This window comes from Scyliorhinus canicula, chromosome 19 (assembly GCF_902713615.1).
Source record: "Scyliorhinus canicula chromosome 19, sScyCan1.1, whole genome shotgun sequence".
Lineage (NCBI taxonomy): Eukaryota > Metazoa > Chordata > Chondrichthyes > Carcharhiniformes > Scyliorhinidae > Scyliorhinus > Scyliorhinus canicula.
In genome coordinates this window covers 57,997,115-58,017,781 of record NC_052164.1, presented here as the reverse complement: position 1 = coordinate 58,017,781, position 20,667 = coordinate 57,997,115, and the positions used below count along the sequence as shown (strand labels likewise).

General features: G+C 48.7%; 1 protein-coding gene across 6 annotated transcripts in view; it reads right to left on the bottom strand.

The window, feature by feature from the left end:
* The window catches only part of prdm10 (PR domain containing 10), a 317,111-nt gene that overhangs the window by 36,863 nt on the left and 259,581 nt on the right, over window positions 1–20,667 (bottom strand). For all 6 annotated transcript variants that reach the window (XM_038778556.1, XM_038778562.1, XM_038778560.1 and 3 more), the window contains 3 exons: window positions 10,690–10,869; window positions 8,347–8,457; window positions 3,441–3,641 (listed from right to left, as the gene is read on the bottom strand). In XM_038778556.1, coding sequence (XP_038634484.1) covers window positions 3,441–3,641; window positions 8,347–8,457; window positions 10,690–10,869 — 492 coding nt within the window. The remainder of the gene's footprint in view (window positions 1–3,440; window positions 3,642–8,346; window positions 8,458–10,689; window positions 10,870–20,667) is intronic.

The window sequence follows — 20,667 nt, the reverse complement described above, 5'->3', positions numbered from 1 at the left end:
ACTCAGTTTGATTGATTGGTTGGTAGCGGCCATATTCTGCCTGGAAACAGGTGGTGGATTAGGTCCTATGAGTAGAATGATTTTCAGAGGCCCAAGGGGCTCAGTTTTGAATGCTGGACACTCGGAGGGGAAAGGGCCTTCTCTCTCTTCCCTCTGGAAAGTCTGTGAGTTGCTGTATTTCTGAAACTGCAGAGACCTGAATGAATCTACAGTGAAACTATTACAGGAAGTTCTGCTTAAAGACAACCATCTGAAAAAAGGCTCTTTTTCCTTTTATTTATTATTTTCATCCCTTTACTTCCCTCGGAGTTTATCTGCCCTGTGTGTGTGTGTGTTGGAGGGGTAAGTTAAAGTGGAGGATTAGGAATTAAGATAATAGTTAACTAGTTGTAGTTGCTGCATTTTCATTATAGTTCTTTTATAAATAAACAGTAATTGTGTTTAGATTTACAAACCTGATGACTGTAATTATCGGGCAGCCAAACGTCAAAGGCTTCGGGTATTTTGTGAAGAATTATTGGTTAAGTCAATTGTATTGAAACGTCAGGTCAAGTGGGGCTGGAATTGACCGCCCACTAGCCCAGGGGGTCATAACATTACTTGTTCATGAAATGTGGGCATCACTGACAGGTCTGTAGTTGTCAGGCTTATCATTGCATCCCATTTTTGTACAAAGGCATAACATTTGCAATTCACTAGCCTTCTCGCTTCATCCCTGAATCTGAGGAGGGTTGGAAGATTATGGCCAGTGCCTTTGCAATTTCCACCCTCACTTGTCTCAGTATCCTCAGTTCTATCTGATCCTGTCCTATCCTGTAAAGTCAGCCTTTCCAGTATGATGTTTTTACGCATCTGGGAATATATTCTTGCTGGTTCTGCATCACGTAATGTGTAATGACGTCAGCAGAATGTTTGCGTGGACTTTGGGCAGATCACCATCTTCAAGGAAATGGAAACATTATCAAGAACGGAAAACAAATTTCTAATATCTTATTGGAACACTGTACATGCTACCATGCAAAATCTATGGCAATGCTGTTGTTCAAGAGAAAACTATGACCATAGTTTGATTTGTTAACTCCACCTGATATTTCAGAGATTGTCAAACAACACCAACAAACACAAATTGCTAGGAGGGAGAAGATTTCTAAAGACGGGAATTAGGAATTACGCCACCAAGAAATGAGTACCAGCTATTATCCCAGTGAAGACAGGTCCAATATCATACAATGTAGACAGAAAATGAACAAGTTTGGCAATATCAGTTACTTGCTGCACAATATGAATTTGCAGAAACTTGTCAAGAGATTTTAACTTTAGAAGTTCTGAAAAGCTATACTTTGGAGACCAAAGACAATGATGAGTTAAGACTCTGTTTCTGAGGACTTTTCCAATGCCTTTAGTGACAGACACTGAAATAACGATTCAAAGAATCTACAGAAAGGAATGAGGACACTTCTGAGGTCGCAAGTAGCCGAGTTCAAGAATGCTGAATTCTACCAAAAGAAATAGACATTCACCAGAGAGACTATCTTATTGAATCGTATATGTATAGAAATAACATATCAGGGGATCTGTTGTATACGTGTTAATTGTTGTCCTTGCACCAATGAAGTAAAGAGGGAGGGGTGATATGTATCCGGCAATACATTCCTGCTGGTTCTGCATCATGTGATGAGTAGTGACGTTAGTAGTGTGTTTGCGCGGCTTTAAGCAGATCACCATCTTGATTGTATTGAGCAACACCCTGAATAAACCTCACATCATGTTTCACAAGAACCCAGAGTGTGGGTACCTCCATACTTTTCCTCTTTGCGGCAACAAAGAAACATACCAGATACCTTTCTTTTCAGCCCATCCACTGTCTCAATACCTCTTTCACTATGACTTTCACAGCATCTCTTTCATGGCTAAGGACCGATGCAAAGTACTCATTTAGTATTTCTCTCTCTCATCCTCTATCTCCATGAAGAAATTCCGTTCTCTTTGGTCCACTTGTTTCTTTTTCAGTTCTCCTCTGCACTTTCTGGGCTGAGATATTTTCGTCGGCATTATAAAAGTGACATTAATCATAGGCCTCCTTGTCAAGTTTCATCCTGTTGAATCTAGTGCCTTTCATCGCCCATGGAGTTCTAGCTTTGGATGCCCGTACTTCCTCCCCATTGATAATTTGACGCAATATCCTGGGTTCAACAGTTTGATGCTGTGCTAATGTGGATTCACAATTACCTACAGACCTCAATGTCTGGGGCTGCTTGTGAGTTACAGCAGCTTTCAGCTGAAGAAGGTTACATTATGAACCAGACAATGATGAGGAGGTGACAGAATGGGTAAAGGTCACTCATCCATATCTTAATCTAGGTGATGATGCTGCGGTCACTGTGTTTATGATAATAAAGTGATTGGAAGAGTTTAAGAGGATCTTATAACTATGGTGAAGTGTATTTTCTTGGCTGCTTGTTATTTTTGATGTCACTTCTGTGTATCTTTTGATATATTGTGATTTAATGATAGCTTACGTGAAATGTAGAGATCAAAGGTAAAATTGTTATAAGAGTTGTAAGTAAACGTTATATGTTGCAGTCATACGGAAGACTGGAGTATGAGTTCGCCGCATTTTTGTGGTGAATGAGCAGCTCAATAAAGATTCATTGGCATATTGCATTGTGTGTGTCATCTCTCCTTAAAGATCTAATTCTGCAGTTGTTGCAGCTGATGTCTGCTCTCTGCTGCTTAAAGTAATAAAATGAATAGAGCAAGAAAACAGTCCAACAAACTGGAACACACCTCCTGTACTTTGTTTTTTGTACCAAGATGTGCAGGCTAGGTGGATTAGCTATGCTAAATTGCTCCATCCTGTCCAATAGGTTACATGGGGTTATTCGGTTACGGGGATAGGGTGGGGGCGTGGGCTTAGGTAGGACACTCTTTCAGAGGGCTGGTACAGACCCGATGGGCCGAATCACCGCCTTCTGCACTGTAGTGGTTCTATAGTTCTAAATGGCTCCCAAAGTAAAACGGCCCTTGGCATAGAAAGCCACTCTTCACTTTCAAAAGTCAGGTTTACAACGGGCATAGCAGATTAGGAGGAATGTTTGGTAAAGTGCGCCCACACTGACCCATGGAATACCCATCCATGCCCAGCCCTTTCTGTCAGATGAAAAGCTTCCTGTTGCTGATTGCTTCTTCTTCAGTTTCCTTGGTGTGACGTTCCAGCCAGGAGCTCCCTTTTAAACATCTGATTTGCTTTGCTGTTTATTTTTGTTCCATTCCAGTTGAAATTATTCTCTGTTTCACATTTCTAAAATTTACAAAAATGTCAATGAAAAGAAAACGCTTGAAAAGGTCAGCAAGTAACCTTACACAGTATCAGTGATTTTCAAAATATTTGCTCACAGTCAGCTGTCCCCAGAATCATTCCACTGCCTCAGAACACTCACCTTGCTGCTGTACTGTTTACAGCAGTGTGGACAGCAGACAGGGAGCGTGGCGATGGTACCTTTCAACTGTGTATGTGTGCTCAGCATCGGATCAGGCTCCCCTGGAGCTGCAGGTCGCAATTTGCGGATACTCGGAGGAAGCTCAGCCCCTGGGTGGTTCTTCAGGATATGGGCTTTGCGCTTACTGGCACTCTTGTACACCTAGAAATCATGAATTCTAAATTAATGCCACAGGTGAAATCCAAAATATGCTAAACATTTCTACTATAACAAACAACTGAAGACCCCCGAGAAAGCAGCTGCAGAGCTACAAGCTATATTACACGTGGAGATCAGTCTTTATGTCTCGGTCCGGGTGGGACCTGGCACTGACCCCATGGACAGGAGTCGGTCTGGATGGGACATGACACTAACCCCGGGGTCAGGGGTCAGTGTGCGTGGGACTCAGCACTGATCCCAGGGACAGGGGTCAGTCTGGGTGGGACTCGGCACTGACCCCAGGGTCAGGAGTCAGTCTGGGTGGGACCCAGCACTGACCCATGGGTCAGGGGTCGGTCTGGGTGGGACCCAGCACTGACCCCAGGGACGGGGTCAGTCCGGGTGGGTCTCGGCACTAACTCCAGGGACAGGGGTCAGTCTGGGTGGAACTCGGTACTAACCCCAGGGTCGGGGTCAGTCCGGGTGGGACTCGGCACTGACTTGCGGGACAGGGGTCAGTCCGGGTGGGACCCGGCACTGACCCCAGGAACAGGGGTCAGTCTGGGTGGGACTGGGCACTGACTTGAGGGACAGGGGTCAGTCCGGGTGGGACCCGGCACTGACCCCACGGACAGGGGTCAGTCTGGGTGGGACTGGGCACTGACCCCAGGAACAGGGGTCAGTCTGGGTGGGACTGGGCACTGACCCCAGGGACAGGGGTCAGTCTGGGTGGGACTGGGCACTGACCCAGGAACAGGGGTCAGTCTGGGTGGGACTGGGCACCGACCCCAGGGACAGGGGTCAGTCTGGGTGGGTCTCGGCACTGACCCCAGGAACAGGGGTCAGTCTGGGTGGGACTGGGCACTGACCCCAGGGACAGGGGTCAGTCTGGGTGGGTCTCGGCACTGACCCAGGAACAGGGGTCAGTCTGGGTGGGACTGGGCACTGACCCCAGGGACAGGGGTCAGTCTGGGTGGGACTGGGCACCGACCCCAGGGACAGGGGTCAGTCTGGGTGGGACTGGGCACCGACCCCAGGGACAGGGGTCAGTCTGGGTGGGTCTCGGCACTGACCCAGGAACAGGGGTCAGTCTGGGTGGGACTGGGCACCGACCCCAGGGACAGGAGCCAGTCTGGGTGGAACTGGGCGCTGACCCAGGGACAGGGGTCAGTCTGGGTGGGACTGGGCACCGACCCCAGGGACACGGGTCAGTCCGGGTGGAAATCGGCACTGACCCAGGGACAGGAGTCGGGCGAATGGGGATTCGGCACTCACCCCAGGGATATGGGTCGGTCCGGATGGGACTCGGCACTGACCTCACAGATTGGGGTCAGTCTGTGTGGGACTCGACTCTAACCCCAGGGACAGGTCGGTATAGGACTCGGAACTGACCCAGGGACAGGGGGCGGTCAGGGTGGAACTCAACGCTTACCCCAGAGACAGGGGCCATTTTGGGTGGGAAGAGGCACTGGCTGCAGGAGCAGGGGCAGTTCAGGTGGGGCTCAATGCTGATTCCAGGGAAAGGGATCAGTCCGGGTGGGACCCAGCACACCTCCCATTATCACTCAGGTAACTGGATTATACAGTTTTAATTCATATAATCACGGTGAAAAGCAACAGGGATATTCTTGAGAGAATGGAAACAAGGAGCAGGTAGGATAAATATTTATGAACATAAGATTCAAAACTTCTCAATATGGACTATGACATAATTAAGTGGAAAAGTCACACGAAGAATCAATAAGGCAAAGCTGGTGATAATTTAACACTTTCCCAAATCCGGATTTCTATCGAGGAATTAGAATGTCACATCCTTGAAAGAAAGCAGATGACTCATTCACACAGCACTTTTCTCAACCAGCACTGATCCTGAAGCACTTTAAAACATGATGTGGAGATGCCACTTTGGACTGGGGTGAGCACAGTAGGAAGTCTTACAACACCAGATTGAAGTCCAACATGTTTGTTTCAAACACTAGCTTTCGGAGCACTGCTCCTTCCTCAGGTGAATGAAGAGGTATGTTCCAGAAACATATATCTAGACAAATTCAAAGATGCTGGACAATGCTTAGATTGCGAGCATTGGCAGGTAATTAAAACTTTACAGATCCAAAGATAGAGGTTAAAGAGGTGTGAATTGTCTCAAGCCAGGACAGTTGGTAGGGTTTCGCAAGCCCAGACCAGATGGTGGGGGATGAATGTAATGCGACATGAATCCCAGGTCCCGGTTGAGGCCACACTTATGTGTGCGGAACTTGGCTATAAGTTTCTGCTCGGCGATTCTGCGTTGTCGCGCGTCCTGAAGGCTGCCTTGGAGAACGCTTACCCGGAGATCAGAGGCTGAATGCACGTGCAACTCGGCTAACGTTGTCTGCCTCATACGCTGCAGGAAAGGATGTCCCAAAACGTGGTACATTGGCGAGACCATGCAAACGCTCCGACAGCGAATGAACGGATATCGCGCAACAATCACCAGGCAGGAATGTTCCCTTCAAGTCGGGGAACACTTCAGCAGTCAAGGGCATTCAGCCTCTGATATGTTTCTGGAACATACCTCTTCATTCACCTGAGGAAGGAGAAATGTTCCGAAAGCTAGTGATTTGAAACAAACATGTTGGACTTTAACCTGGTACTTTAAAACGAAAGAGAAAATGCTGGAAAATCTCAGCTAGCCTGGCAGCATCTGTAGGGAGAGAAAAGAGCTAACGCAGGGGTGGGCAAACTTTTCCGTGCAAGGGCCACATTCAGAAATTCACAAATTTAAAGGGCCGCATAGTATATTAAGTAAAATAATTAATATTTAAATAGCCAAAATAAAAGGTCTTTAAAGAAAAAAAGCACATTTATTTGAAAAACAAAGTAACTCAGTAAGTAACAGAACAATGTCAATGAGAATGATGCATCTGACTGCAGTCATTTACCAGTTTGTTGCATCAGGTGTCAAGTTGCTTGTGCTGATCCTTAACACTGACAGAAGCACAGCCTGGCCGAGTCAACGATAAAAACGCGCGTAGTGGGGTGGATGAGTGGGGCTGCCTCATTGGTCGGTTTAGTTGGGTGTGCGACCAATAGGAGTCCAGGTTATAAACAATAATAAGGCTTATTGTTTGTAACCTGGATTCCTATTGGTCGCACACCCAACTAAACCGACCAATGAGACAGCCCCACTCATCCACCCCACTACGCGCGTTTTTATGCGGCCCGCCAATGAGGTGCCCGGAATCATAACCGGCATTTTTGAAAAGCCGCCGAGGAAAAGCCGCTGAAATAAATGTGCTTATTCAATAAGCACATTTATTTCAGCGGCTTTTCCCTGGCGGCTTTTCAAAAATGCCGGTTATGATTCCGGGCACCTCATTGGCGGGCCGCATAAAAACATTTGTCGGGCCCCATGCGGCGGGCGGGCCATAGTTTGCCCACCCCTGAGCTAACGTTTTGTGTCCAATGACTCTTTGTCAAAGCTAACAGAGAGAAAGTGGGAAATATTTATACTGTGGAGTGAGAATGAAAGATGAGTCATAGTACAGAAACCCAGGGAAACTGGGTGCTAATGGCCACAGAAACCAAGGGGAAAGAGTGCTAATGACAGTCCCCAGAGAGAACAAAAGATGTGAAAGGTCAAATAGCAGAGTTTGACTCTTCAAAATTTTGTAGTCTCTTCAAAACTTTACCACTTAAATTATACTATTATTCTCACCAAGTTGCACCATTTACCTTTATTAAATTGCATCTGCTATATTTCTCCTCATTTCACTAGTCCAGTGTTCTTCAAACTTTTTTTCCGGGACCCATTTTTACCAAATGGCCAACTTTCGGGACCTTCGCGACCCACACCGGTCGGCCTTCGTGACACACGCCAGCCGACCTGCGCGACACACGCCAGCCGACCTGTGCGACCCACCATTTTCTCTTACTTGTTTGTTGCTGACAAAAATGGAGGGAATGGTTTTGGGTCTCTTTGGCCCCAATGGTCCGTTCGTGCCCCCCGAAATTGGAAAAAAAAAGGCTGCGAACATATTTTAAAAATGCGATCACACTGCGCATGCATGACCGGTCATTGGTGCGCATGCGCATAGTTTCGCGCATGCGCACCGATGATCGGGCACGTGGGCGCAGTGCAGCCAAATTTATGTTATCTGTTCCTGGCCATTTTGAAGGCCGCTCGCAGCCGGCATTATTAAAAGCTGCTGCGGCTGTAGAGCGTGAATTTGTGTGATCTGGAGCACCGCGACGGATGGCTCTTCCGACACCCACCCGCGGGTCGTGCCCACGAGTTTGACAATGCCTGCACTAGTCTATCCATATCCTCCTGAAGTCTGCTGTCACCCTGCGCTGCCAAGTTTTATATTATCCATAAACTTAAATTGTACTCCCTCTTCCTCAGTCCAGGTCATTTATGCATAACAAGAAAAGCAATGTTACTATTACTGGCATGATCTCACTGCATGCCTGAAGGTGAAGTAGTTCCATAGACAGTGACACATATCCCAAGAGTTATGCTGCAAGGTTAGGAATTAGAATCATGACCAACATACTATAACTAACAACGCAAGGGGCATTAAAATTTAGTGGGAGCGAGTGTTGGGGGGAGAGAATGGGAGGTCCTTTCTTTGTCCCAGTGCTTACAGCAGTTACTCAAGCCTGGTCCTCACCTTGCCACAATGGCCTTTTATATTACTATCGGTAGTCACAGCTGTCCTGTCCTTACCTTGTCACAGTACTGGCAATAATAATCTCTGTTAGGTTTAATGATGGGCAGCGTTAACTCTGGAACATCGTCTATCCTGATATCAGGGTGTCTTTTTGACAAATGATTCACCTGGAAAACAGAACAAGCACCATGAGAAAAGAAACTGCACCTTTATCATAGTCTGCTTCCAGGTATAACCCATTGCCACAGATCCTCTGTAGACCAGGTCTAACACTCTGGAATGTGCAATCTATCAATGCACCAAACAAATTTTCTCTGGCTCTGCAGACCTGTCATTTTAGTTTTATCACCCTGCTGCCCTCTCTATCCTTCTGAAGCTCAATGTAAGCTCAAGAGACAACACCTCATCTTAAAATGAGGCACTTTACAGCCTTCCAGAATCAACTTTGATTTCAACAATTTCAGACTGGAACCTATGACCCCATTTTATTTCTTTTCTCTTTGAATGTTTTGCTAAACTGCTTTGTTTTTTCTTTTTGTTTTCGAGTGGTAGCTGCTCATCATTCAGTCCTTCACATCTCCTCTGGACAGGCCTTTTGATCCTTTCTGCATCCCTCCACCACGGTTTTGGATTTGCACGACCACAAGTCTTGATATTTAATCAATTACATCATCCATCCAGTTTTCCAACTCTCCCCTCTTTCACTTGCTCAAACCCTATACGTTTCTAACCATTCTCACTCTACAGATGCTTCTTGACCAGCTGTGTATTTCCAGCATTTGCTGTTTTTAGACCAGATTGTCAGCATCCATAGGACTGTGTTTTTGCTCCTGTTCATTCCAACTTTACCTTGCTGATAGAAGCCATGGTGTGACATAGCATCAAAAGTCTTGCGGAAACCAGAATACGTCACATCCATAAAGCCTCCCCTTAACAGCAGGTGTGGCTTTCCTTGAAGAATCTAGAGCCTTCAGTAGGCAGTCTCTCCCTCTCAGAAATCACAGCCACCGCTCCCATCTCCTTCTTCCAATAATTTACACATCAAATGTTTAAGAACTAGGAGGAGTAGGCCATGCGGGCCCCTCGAGCCTCCATCGCCATCTGATCTTTTTGTGGACTAAGCTCCACTTACCCGCCTGCTCACCATAACCCTTAATTCCTTTACTGTTCAAAAATCTATCTATCTTTGCCTTAAAAAGACACAATGAGGTAACCTCAACTGCATCACTGGGCAGGGAATTCCACAGATTCACAACCCTTTGGGTGAAGAAGTTCCTCCTCAACTCGGTTCTGTGCTGTACTGTTCTATGTTCTATGTCCGTTCTAAATCTGCTCCCCCTTATTTTGAGGCTATGCCCTCTAGTTCTAGTTTCACTCGCCAGGGCAAACAACCTTCCCTGTTTCTATCGCTTCATAATTTTATATGTTTCTATAAGACTCACTCTCCCCCCCCCCCGCCGCCATTCTTCTAAATTCCAATGAGTATCGTCCCAGTGTACTCAGTCTCTCCTCATAAGCCAATCCTCTCAACTCTGGAATCAGTGCCCTGTTTTTTTTTCCTGGAATATTCCTATTCTGTCTTTAGTGATGGTGTAACATCAGTTACTTTCCAAACTTTGAGCACTACATGTGCTTCTTGATAAACACAGATTGGTATAGTCAGGGGCTAATGACCAGGAAACATCAGCATTTCAGGCACATTCTATTCTGCCAACATTACACAGTAATAATACTCAAAATATATTGCAAAAACAGGATTCTGTTGTTTGATAATTAACAGGTGCAGTTTTGATAAGGGGGTGAAAGGTTATTGGGTCAAGGCGGGATGGTGGATTTGAGGTTACAATCAGATCAGCCATGATAGTATTGAATGGCAGAGCGGGCTCAAGGGGCCGAGTGGTCTCCGCCTGATCCCAACTCGTATGCTTGTGTGATGCCTGTCAGGACAGCTGCAGCAGCACGGCACTACAGTGGTTAGCATTGTTGCTTCACAGCTCCAGGTTCTCAGGTTTGATTCCCGGCTTGGGTCACTGTCTGTGTGGAGTCTGCACGTTCTCCCCGTGTCTGTGTGGGTTTCCTCCGGGTGCTCCGGTTTCCACCCACAAGTCCCGAAAGACGCGCTGTTAGGTCACTGGGACATTCTGAATTCTCTCTCTGAGTGCCCGAACAGGCACCGGAGTGTGGCGACTAGGGGCATTTCACAGTAACTTCACTGCAGTGTTAATGTAAGCCTACTTGTGACAATAAAGATTATTATTGAGCTTTAAAATCTCATTATGTTACCCAACGGAGCAAATTAAGTTACAATCTCTTAACATAACTAACTACAACAGGTGTCAAGTGACACAGTTTTACAGAGTGAACCTTGATTGATGGTTTAAATAATTTCCGGGACTGACCAGCATTCCTCGCCTGCGAAAGCCCATCATACAGGCTCGGCACTTAAACATGAAGCTCTCATAGTCAGTGGAAGGGATCTTAGGCTTGAAAGGTTTGGACTTGTGGATGCGACCGGCATTCTTGGCTTCACGTTCAGGGTTGTGCATCCGCTGCATGTGCTCTTTCAACTTATCCTTCCTCTATCAACAAAACAGACAGAACACAGATCAACACGAGGAGAGTGCACTGGACAAACAGGTGACTGCATAATCTTCATATCAGAATATATTTTGGTTCAACAGTTTGACAGGCAAGTATTTTTACCTGTGTCAAATAATTAATGTCTATTCTTCATCCTGGAGACAGCACATGAGGGGGTTAATGGTCTCAAAGGAAGTTTGAGGAACAGTGCTGGAGCTTGCTGCTATAGTCCTGCCAATCGCAATAAAGGGCAAAGAATCCTGGCACAATACTTGCTGGTCTTCACAAATGAACATTACAAGGACAATTCCAAGTTGAAAGTGTTACGTGACTACGTGTTTAATATTTGAAGTAAAAAGCAGTATTTCACAGTGGTGTTTCGCTCTCTGACAATTTCAAAAAAGTTCAGACAAAATGTGTCGGGCAGCTTCCCAAAAGCCAGTTTCCGGTTTTGGAGCTGACAGCTCTGATGGCCAGTGGCCTACTGGCTGTGAGGACAGGGAGTCACGGGTCTGGCTCATTAACCAGGGTGGTTAGAAAGCCTGCCCCCACCTGTTTTGGGGGACAGAGCAGCTTCGCTCCACCCTCTTCTCGGAGGGATGGCAGGGTGCCCCTACCTGCTCCTGGGGGGGAGGGGGGGAGGGGGGGGGGGGGGGGGGGGGGGGGGGGTTGAAGAGAATTCCCGCCACATTCCTGTGAGGGACTGTGACTGCTCCCAGGCAGTCAGCCTCCAGGTAAATCAGCTTGTGATGATCAGCATGACCAGCAGAGGAAGTCAGGTTTAAGGTATCTGCAGAAGAACTCAGCCAGCCCAGAAATTGCAAAATGCACGATTCTGATCAGATTGTGAAGCACTGCACAGCTAAATTTGAGAGCTAATGCAATGTACCTTTTCATACTGTAGAGGGCTTATTAAAATAAACCAAATTATGATTTAAGGCCTGGGTCACTGATGAAGTGGACATTCAAATCATGTGATACCTATAATGGATGACAATAGTCAAGCAGCAAATAAACATAAGGGTTCCGGTCAAAACCCTTGAGCTAAATGCCCCATCCAATTTTGTGTCCTTCTTGCTGCACTAAGATTGGTGCACAGTTGCTCTATGTGCATTTTAAAGGAACGTTGCTTATGCAGAGACTATCTGTTCCCTGCATGGCACATTCCAGGTCCCACTCAATTATGTGCTCCCATGCAGTTTAGAGAGAACACGATTTGGGACCATGATCATTTATTGAGATATCAAGTTTAAAAAGCAACATGAAAGCTGACAGGGCAGGTAGAAATAACTTTATCCTCTGGTGCAGAATCCATTACGAAGGAACACAACGTTAAAAATCAGACTCAAACCATTCAGATAAACATCAGGAAACATCTGGTGAGGGAAGATGGAACTGCCTCTGTGTATAAGTATGGAACTCTGTCCCAGAGAGTAACAAATGTTTACCAGACAGCGATATGGAACCAATGTGAGTAAAAGGAACTCGGATACAAATCAGTCACTGACTGGCAGAACGGGCTCGAAGGGATGAATGGCTTCCCCCTGCTCCAATGGGAATGAATGGTAACAGTGAGAAAAATATCAATAGAACATAGAACATAGAACATAGAACACTACAGCGCAGTACGGGCCCTTCGGCCCTCGATGTTGCGCCGACCTGTGAAACCATCTGAAGCCTATCTGACCTACACTATTCCATTTTCATCCATATGTCTATCCAGTGACCACTTAAATACCCTTAAAGTTGGCGAGTCTACTACTATTGCAGGCAGGGCGTTCCACACCCCTACTACTCTCTGAGTAAAGAAACTGCCTCTGACATCTGTCCTATATCTCTCACCCCTCAATTTAAAGCTATGTCCCCTCGTGTTGGTCATCACCATCCGAGGAAAAAGACTCTCACTGTCCACCCTATCTAACCCTCTGACTATCTTATATGTCTCTATTAAGTCACCTCTCAGCCTTCTCCTCTCTAACGAAAACAACCTCAATTCCCTGAGCCTTTCCTCATAAGACCTTCCCTCCATACCAGGCAACATCCTAGTAAATCTCCTCTGAACCCTTTCCAAAGCTTCCACATCCTTCCTATAATGTGGTGACCAGAACTGCACGCAGTACTCCAGGTGTGGCCGCACCAGAGTTATGTACAGCTGCAGCATGACCTTGTGGTTCCGAAACTCAATCCCCCTGCTTATAAAGGCTAGCACACCATATGCCTTCTTAACAGCCCTATTAACCTGGGTGGCAACTTTCAGGGATTTATGTACCTGGATGCCGAGATCTCTCTGTTCATCTACACTACCAAGAATCTTGCCATTAGCCCAGTACTCTGCATTCCTGTTACTCCTTCCAAAGTGAACCACCTCACACTTTTCCGCATTAAACTCCATCTGCCACCTCTCAGCCCAGCTCTGAAGCCTATCTATGTCCCTCTGTATCCTATAACATCCTTCAGCACTATCCACAACTCCACCGACCTTCGTGTCATCTGCAAATTTACTAACCCATCCTTCTACACCCTCTTCCAGGTCATTTATAAAAATGACAAACAGCAGTGGCCCCAAAACAGATCCTTGCGGTACACCACTAGTAACTGAACTCCAGGATGAACATTTGCCATCAACCACCACCCTCTGTCTTCTTTCAGCTAGCCAATTACTGATCCAAACCGCTAAATCACCTTCAATTCCATACTTCCTTATTTTCTGCAATAGCCTACCGTGGGGAACCTTATCAAATGCCTTACTGAAATCCATATACACCACATCAACAGCTTTACCCTGATCCACCTGTTTGGTCACCTTCTCAAAAAACTCAATAAGGTTTGTGAGACATGACCTACCCTTCACAAAACCGTGTTGAGTATCGCTAATCAACTTGTTCTTTTCAAGATGATTATAAACCCTATCTCTTATAACCTTTTCCAACATTTTACCCACAACCGAAGTAAGGCTCACAGGTCTATAATTACCAGGGTTGTCTCTACTCCCCTTCTTGAACAAGGGGACAACATTTGCTATCCTCCAGTCTTCCGGCACTATTCCTGTCGACAAAGACGACATAAAGATCAAGGACAAAGGCTCAGCAATCTCCTCCCTGGCTTCCCAGAGAATCCTAGGATAAATCCCATCTGGCCCAGGGGACTTGTCTATTTTGACATTTTCTAAAATTGCTAACACCTCCTCCTTTTGAACCTCAATTCCATCTAGCCTGGTCGACTGAACCTGAGTGTTCTCCTCGACAACATTGTCTTTCTCCAGTGTAAACACTGACGAAAAATATCCATTTAATGCTTCCCCTATCTCCTCTGATTCCACACACAACTTTCCACTACTATCCTTGATTGGCCCTAATCTTACTCGAGTCATTCTTTTGTTCCTGATATACCTATAGAAAGCCTTAGGGTTTTCCTTGATCCTATCCGCCAATGACTTTTCGTGTCCTCTCCTCGCTCTTCTTAACTCTCCCTTTAGGTCCTTCCTGGCTAACTTGTAACTCTCAAGTGCCCTAACTGAGCCTTCATGTCTCATCCTAACATAAGCCTTCTTCTTCCTCTTGACAAGTGCTTCAACTTCCTTAGTAAACCACGGCTCCCTTGCTCGACAACTTCCTCCCTGCCTGACAGGTACATACTTATCAAGGACACGCAGTAGCTGTTCCTTGAAAAAGCTCCACATTTCGATTGTACCCATCCCCTGCAGTTTCCTTCCCCATCCTATACCTCCTATATCTTGCCGAATAGCATCATAATTGCCTTTCCCCCAGCTATAATTCTTGCCTTGCGGTATATACCTATCCCTGCCCATTGCTAAAGTAAACATAACCGAGTTGTGATCACTATCACCAAAGTGCTCACCTACATCTAAATCTAACACCTGGCCGGGTTCATTACCCAGTACCAAATCCAATGTGGCCTCGCCCCTTGTTGGCCTGTCTACATACTGTGTCAGAAAACCCTCCTGCACACACTGCACAAAAACTGACCCATCTATAGTACTCGAACTATAGTATTTCCAGTCAATATTTGGAAAGTTAAAGTCCCCCATAACAACTACCCTGTTACTCTCGCTCCTGTCAAGAATCATCTTTGCAATCCTTTCCTCTACATCTCTGGGACTATTCGGAGGTCTATAGACAACTCCCAACAGGGTGACCTCTCCTCTACTGTTCCTAACCTCGGCCCATACTGCCTCAGTAGACGAGTCCTCAAGCGTCCTTTCTACGGCCGTAATACTTTCCTTGATTAACAATGCCACACCCCCCCCTCTTTTACCATCTTCTCTGTTCTTACAGAAACATCTAAATCCTGGAACCTGCAACAACCATTCCTGTCCCTGCTCTACCCATGTCTCCGAAATCGCCACAACATCGAGATCCCAGGTACCAACCCATGCTGCAAGCTCACCCACCTTATTCCGGATGCTCCTGGCGTTGAAGTAGACACACTTCAAACCAGCGTCCTGCTTGCCGGTGCCCTCTTTCGAACTTTTAACCCTATCCCTGACCTCACTACTCTCAACATCCTGTACACTGGGTCTACAATTTAGGTTCCCATCCCCCTGCTGAATTAGTTTAAACCCCCCCGAAGAGCACTAGCAAATCTCCCTCCCAGGATATTGGTACCCCTCTGGTTCAGGTGAAGACCATCCTGTTTGTAGAGGTCCCACCTACCCCAGAATGAGCCCCAATTATCCAGGAAACCAAAACCCTCCCTCCTGCACCATCCCTGTAGCCACGTGTTCAACTCCTCTCTCTCCTTATTTCTTACTTCGCTGGCACGTGGCACGGGTAACAACCCAGAGATAACAACTCTGTTTGTTCTAGCTCTCAGCTTCCACCCTAGCTCCCTGAATTTCTGTCTCAAATCCCCATCTCTCTTCCTACCTATGTCGTTGGTACCTATGTGGACCACGACTTGGGGCTGCTCCCCCTCCCCCTTAAGGATCCCAAAAACACGATCAGAGACATCACGAACCCTGGCACCTGGGAGGCAACACACCAACCGTGAGTCTCTTTCGTTCCCACAGAACCTCCTGTCTGTTCCTCTAACTATGGAGTCCCCAATGACAAGTGCTCTGTTCCTCTTCTCCCTTCCCTTCTGAGCAACAGGGACAGACTCTGTGCCAGAGACCTGCGCCCTATTGCTTACCCCTGGTAAGTCGTCCCCCGCAACAGTATCCAAAACGGTATACTTGTTATAGAGGGGAACGACCACAGGGGATCCCTGCACTGCCTGCCGGTTCCCTCTGCCTCCCCTGACGGTAACCCATCTACTTTCTTCTTTTACCTGAGGTGTGACTACCTCCCTATAACTCCTCTCAATAACCTCCTCCGCCTCCCGAATGATCCGAAGTTCATCCAGCTCCAGCTCCAGGTCCCTAATGCGGCTCTCGAGGAGCTGGAGTTGGGTGCACTTCCCGCAGATGTAGTCAGAAGGGACACGAGAGGTGACCCTTTCCTCCCACATTCTGCAGGAGGAACAATGTACCACTTCAAAGCTTGACACTGTGAGTTAGTGGCAATAATTAGAAATTTTTACATATATATGTGCCTCGTGTAAATGCCATCAGTATAATGTTTGATAATGGTCTGCTGTCAATTATGGTTACAAATGCCGACATAAACATTTGTAATGACACTGTTTCCTGGAAAACAGTAATCTGTCATGCTGTAATAGTAAACCTGGGTGAGGCCGTCTGAGAGAGACTGCAGCAAGACCGTCTGAGAGAGACTGCAGCAAGACCGTCTGGGAGAGACGGCAGCAAGACCGTCTGAGAGAGACGGCAGCAAGACCGCCTGGGAGAGACGGCAGCAAGACCGTCTCAGCGAGACTGCAGCAAGACCGTCTGAGAGAGACTGCAGCAAGACCGTCTGAGAGAGACTGCAGCAAGACCGTCTGAGAGAGACTGCAGCAAGACCGTCTCAGTGAGACTGCAGCAAGACCGTCTGAGAGAGACTGCAGCAAGACCGTCTCAGTGAGACTGCAGCAAGACCGTCTCAGTGAGACTGCAGCAAGACCGTCTCAGCGAGACTGCAGCAAGACCGTCTCAGCGAGACTGCAGCAAGACCGTCTCAGAGAGAGACTGCAGCAAGACCGTCTGGGAGAGACTGCAGCAAGACCGTCTGGGAGAGACTGCAGCAAGACCGTCTCAGCGAGACGGCAGCAAGACCGTCTGAGAGAGACGGCAGCAAGACCGTCTGGGAGAGACGGCAGCAAGACCGTCTCAGCGAGACTGCAGCAAGACCGTCTCAGTGAGACTGCAGCAAGACCGTCTGAGAGAGACGGCAGCAAGACCGTCTCAGAGAGACGGCACCAAGACCGTCTGAGAGAGACTGCAGCAAGACCGTCTGAGAGAGACGGCAGCAAGTCCGTCTGGGAGAGACTGCAGCAAGTCCGTCTCAGAGAGACGGCAGCAAGACCGTCTGAGAGAGACGGCAGCAAGACCGTCTCAGAGAGACTGCAGCAAGACCGTCTCAGAGAGACGGCAGCAAGACCGTCTCAGAGAGACGGCACCAAGACCGTCTGAGAGAGACTGCAGCAAGACCGTCTGAGAGAGACGGCAGCAAGTCCGTCTGGGAGAGACTGCAGCAAGTCCGTCTCAGAGAGACGGCAGCAAGACCGTCTGAGAGAGACGGCAGCAAGACCGTCTCAGAGAGACTGCAGCAAGACCGTCTCAGAGAGACGGCAGCAAGACCGTCTCAGAGAGACGGCACCAAGACCGTCTGAGAGAGACTGCAGCAAGACCGTCTGAGAGAGACGGCAGCAAGTCCGTCTGGGAGAGACGGCAGCAAGACCGTGTCTGAGAGAGACGGCAGCAAGTCCGTCTGAGAGAGACGGCAGCAAGACCGTCTGAGAGAGACGGCAGCAAGACCGTCTGAGAGAGACGGCAGCAAGACCGTCTGAGAGAGACGGCAGCAAGACCGTCTGAGAGAGACTGCAGCAAGACCGTCTCAGACAGACTGCAGCAAGACCGTCTGAGAGAGACGGCAGCAAGACCGTCTGAGAGAGACGGCAGCAAGACCGTCTGGGAGAGACGGCAGCAAGACCGTCTCAGACAGAGACTGCAGCAAGACCGTCTGAGAGAGACTGCAGCAAGACCGTCTGTCTCAGCGAGACTGCAGCAAGACCGTCTGAGAGAGACGGCAGCAAGACCGTCTGGGAGAGACGGCAGCAAGACCGTCTGAGAGAGACGGCAGCTAGACCGTCTCAGAGAGACTGCAGCAAGACCGTCTGAGAGAGACGGCAGCAAGACTGTCTGAGAGAGACGGCAGCAAGACCGTCTGAGAGAGACGGCAGCAAGACCGTCTGAGAGAGACGGCAGCAAGACCGTCTGAGAGAGACTGCAGCAAGACCGTCTGAGAGAGACTGCAGCAAGACCGTCTGAGAGAGACGGCAGCAAGACCGTCTGAGAGAGACGGCAGCAAGACCGTCTCAGAGAGACTGCAGCAAGACCGTCTGAGAGAGACTGCAGCAAGACCGTCTCAGAAAGACTGCAGCAAGACCGTCTGAGAGAGACGGCAGCAAGACCGTCTGAGAGAGACGGCAGCAAGACCGTCTGAGAGAGAGACTGCAGCAAGACCGTCTGAGAGAGACGGCAGCAAGACCGTCTGAGAGAGACGGCAGCAAGACCGTCTGAGAGAGACGGCAGCAAGACCGTCTGAGAGAGACTGCAACAAGACCGTCTGAGAGAGACGGCTGCAAGACCGTCTGAGAGAGACTGCAGCAAGACCGTCTCAGAGAGACTGCAGCAAGACCGTCTCAGAGAGACGGCAGCAAGACCGTCTGGGGGAGACGGCAGCAAGACCGTCTGGGAGAGACGGCAGCAAGACCGTCTGAGAGAGACGGCAGCAAGACCGTCTGAGAGAGACGGCAGCAAGACCGTCTGAGAGAGACGGCAGCAAGTCCGTCTCAGAGAGACGGCAGCAAGACCGTCTGAGAGAGACGGCAGCAAGACCGTCTGGGAGAGACGGCAGCAAGACCGTCTGAGAGAGACTGCAGCAAGACCGTCTCAGACAGACTGCAGCAAGACCGTCTGAGAGAGACTGCAGCAAAACCGTCTGAGAGAGACGGCAGCAAGACCGTCTGAGAGAGACTGCAGCAAGACCGTCTGAGAGAGACGGCAGCAAGACCGTCTGAGAGAGACTGCAGCAAGACCGTCTCAGACAGACTGCAGCAAGACCGTCTGAGAGAGACTGCAGCAAGACCGTCTCAGACAGACTGCAGCAAGACCGTCTGAGAGAGACGGCAGCAAGACCGTCTGAGAGAGACGGCAGCAAGACCGTCTGAGAGTGACGGCAGCAAGACCGTCTGAGAGAGACGGCAGCAAGGCCGTCTGAGAGAGACGGCAGCAAGACCGTCTGAGAGAGACGGCAGCAAGACCGTCTCAGACAGACTGCAGCAAGACCGTCTCAGACAGACTGCAGCAAGACCGTCTGAGAGAGACTGCTGCAAGACCGTCTGAGAGAGACGGCAGCAAGACCGTCTGAGAGAGACGGCAGCAAGTCCGTCTCAGAGAGACGGCAGCAAGACCGTCTCAGACAGACTGCAGCAAGACCGTCTCAGAGAGACGGCAGCAAGACCGTCTGAGAGAGACTGCAGCAAGACCGTCTGAGAGAGAGGGCAGCTAGACTGTCTGAGAGAGACGGCAGCAAGACCGTCTCAGACAGACTGCAGCAAGACCGTCTGAGAGAGACGGCAGCTAGACTGTCTGAGAGAGACGGCAGCAAGACCGTCTCAGAGACCCTGCAACAAGATCGTCTGAGAGAGACGGCAGCAAGACCGTCTGAGAGAGACGGCAGCAAGACCGTCTGAGAGAGACGGCAGCAAGACCGTCTGAGAGAGACGGCAGCAAGACTGTCTCAGACAGAGACTGCAGCAAGACCGTCTCAGACAGAGACTGCAGCAAGACCGTCTCAGACAGAGACTGCAGCAAGACCGTCTCAGACAGACTGCAGCAAGACCGTCTGAGAGAGAGACGGCAGCAAGATCGTCTCAGGCAGACTGCAACAAGACCGTCAGAGAGAGACTGCAGCAAGACCGTCTGAGAGAGACTGCAACAAGACCGTCTGAGAGAGACGGCAACAAGACCGTCAGAGAGAGACTGCAACAAGACCGTCTGAGAGAGACGGCAGCAAGACCGTCTGAGAGAGACTGCAACAAGACCGTCAGAGAGAGACGGCAGCAAGACCGTCTGAGAGAGACTGCAACAAGACCGTCAGAGAGAGACTGCAACAAGACCGTCATAGAGAGACTGCAGCAAGACCGTGTCAGAGAGACTGCAGCAAGACCGTCTGAGAGAGACTGCAGCTAGACCGTCTGGGAGAGACTGCAGCAAGACCGTCTGGGAGAGACTGCAGCAAGACCGTCTGGGAGACACTGCAGCAAGACCGTCTGAGAGAGACTGCAGCTAGACCGTCTGAGAGAGACAGCAGCTAGACCGTCTGAGAGAGACAGCAGCAAGACCGTCTCAGTGAGACTGCAGCACGACCGGGACTGCAGGGGGTTCAGGACTGGCAGTTAAACATCCAAGGATATACAACCTATCGAAAAGACAGGGAAGTGGGCCGAGGGGGTGGGGTTGCCTTGTTAGTTAAGAACAAAATTAAATCTATGGCACTAAACGACATAGGGTCGGATGATGTGGAGTCTGTGTGGGTAGAATTGAGGAACCACAAAGGCAAAAAAACCATAATGGGAGTTATGTACAGACCTCCTAACAGTGGTCAGGACCAGGGGCGCAACATGTACCGGGAAATAGAAAAGGCATGTCAGAAAGGCAAGGTCACGGTGATCAT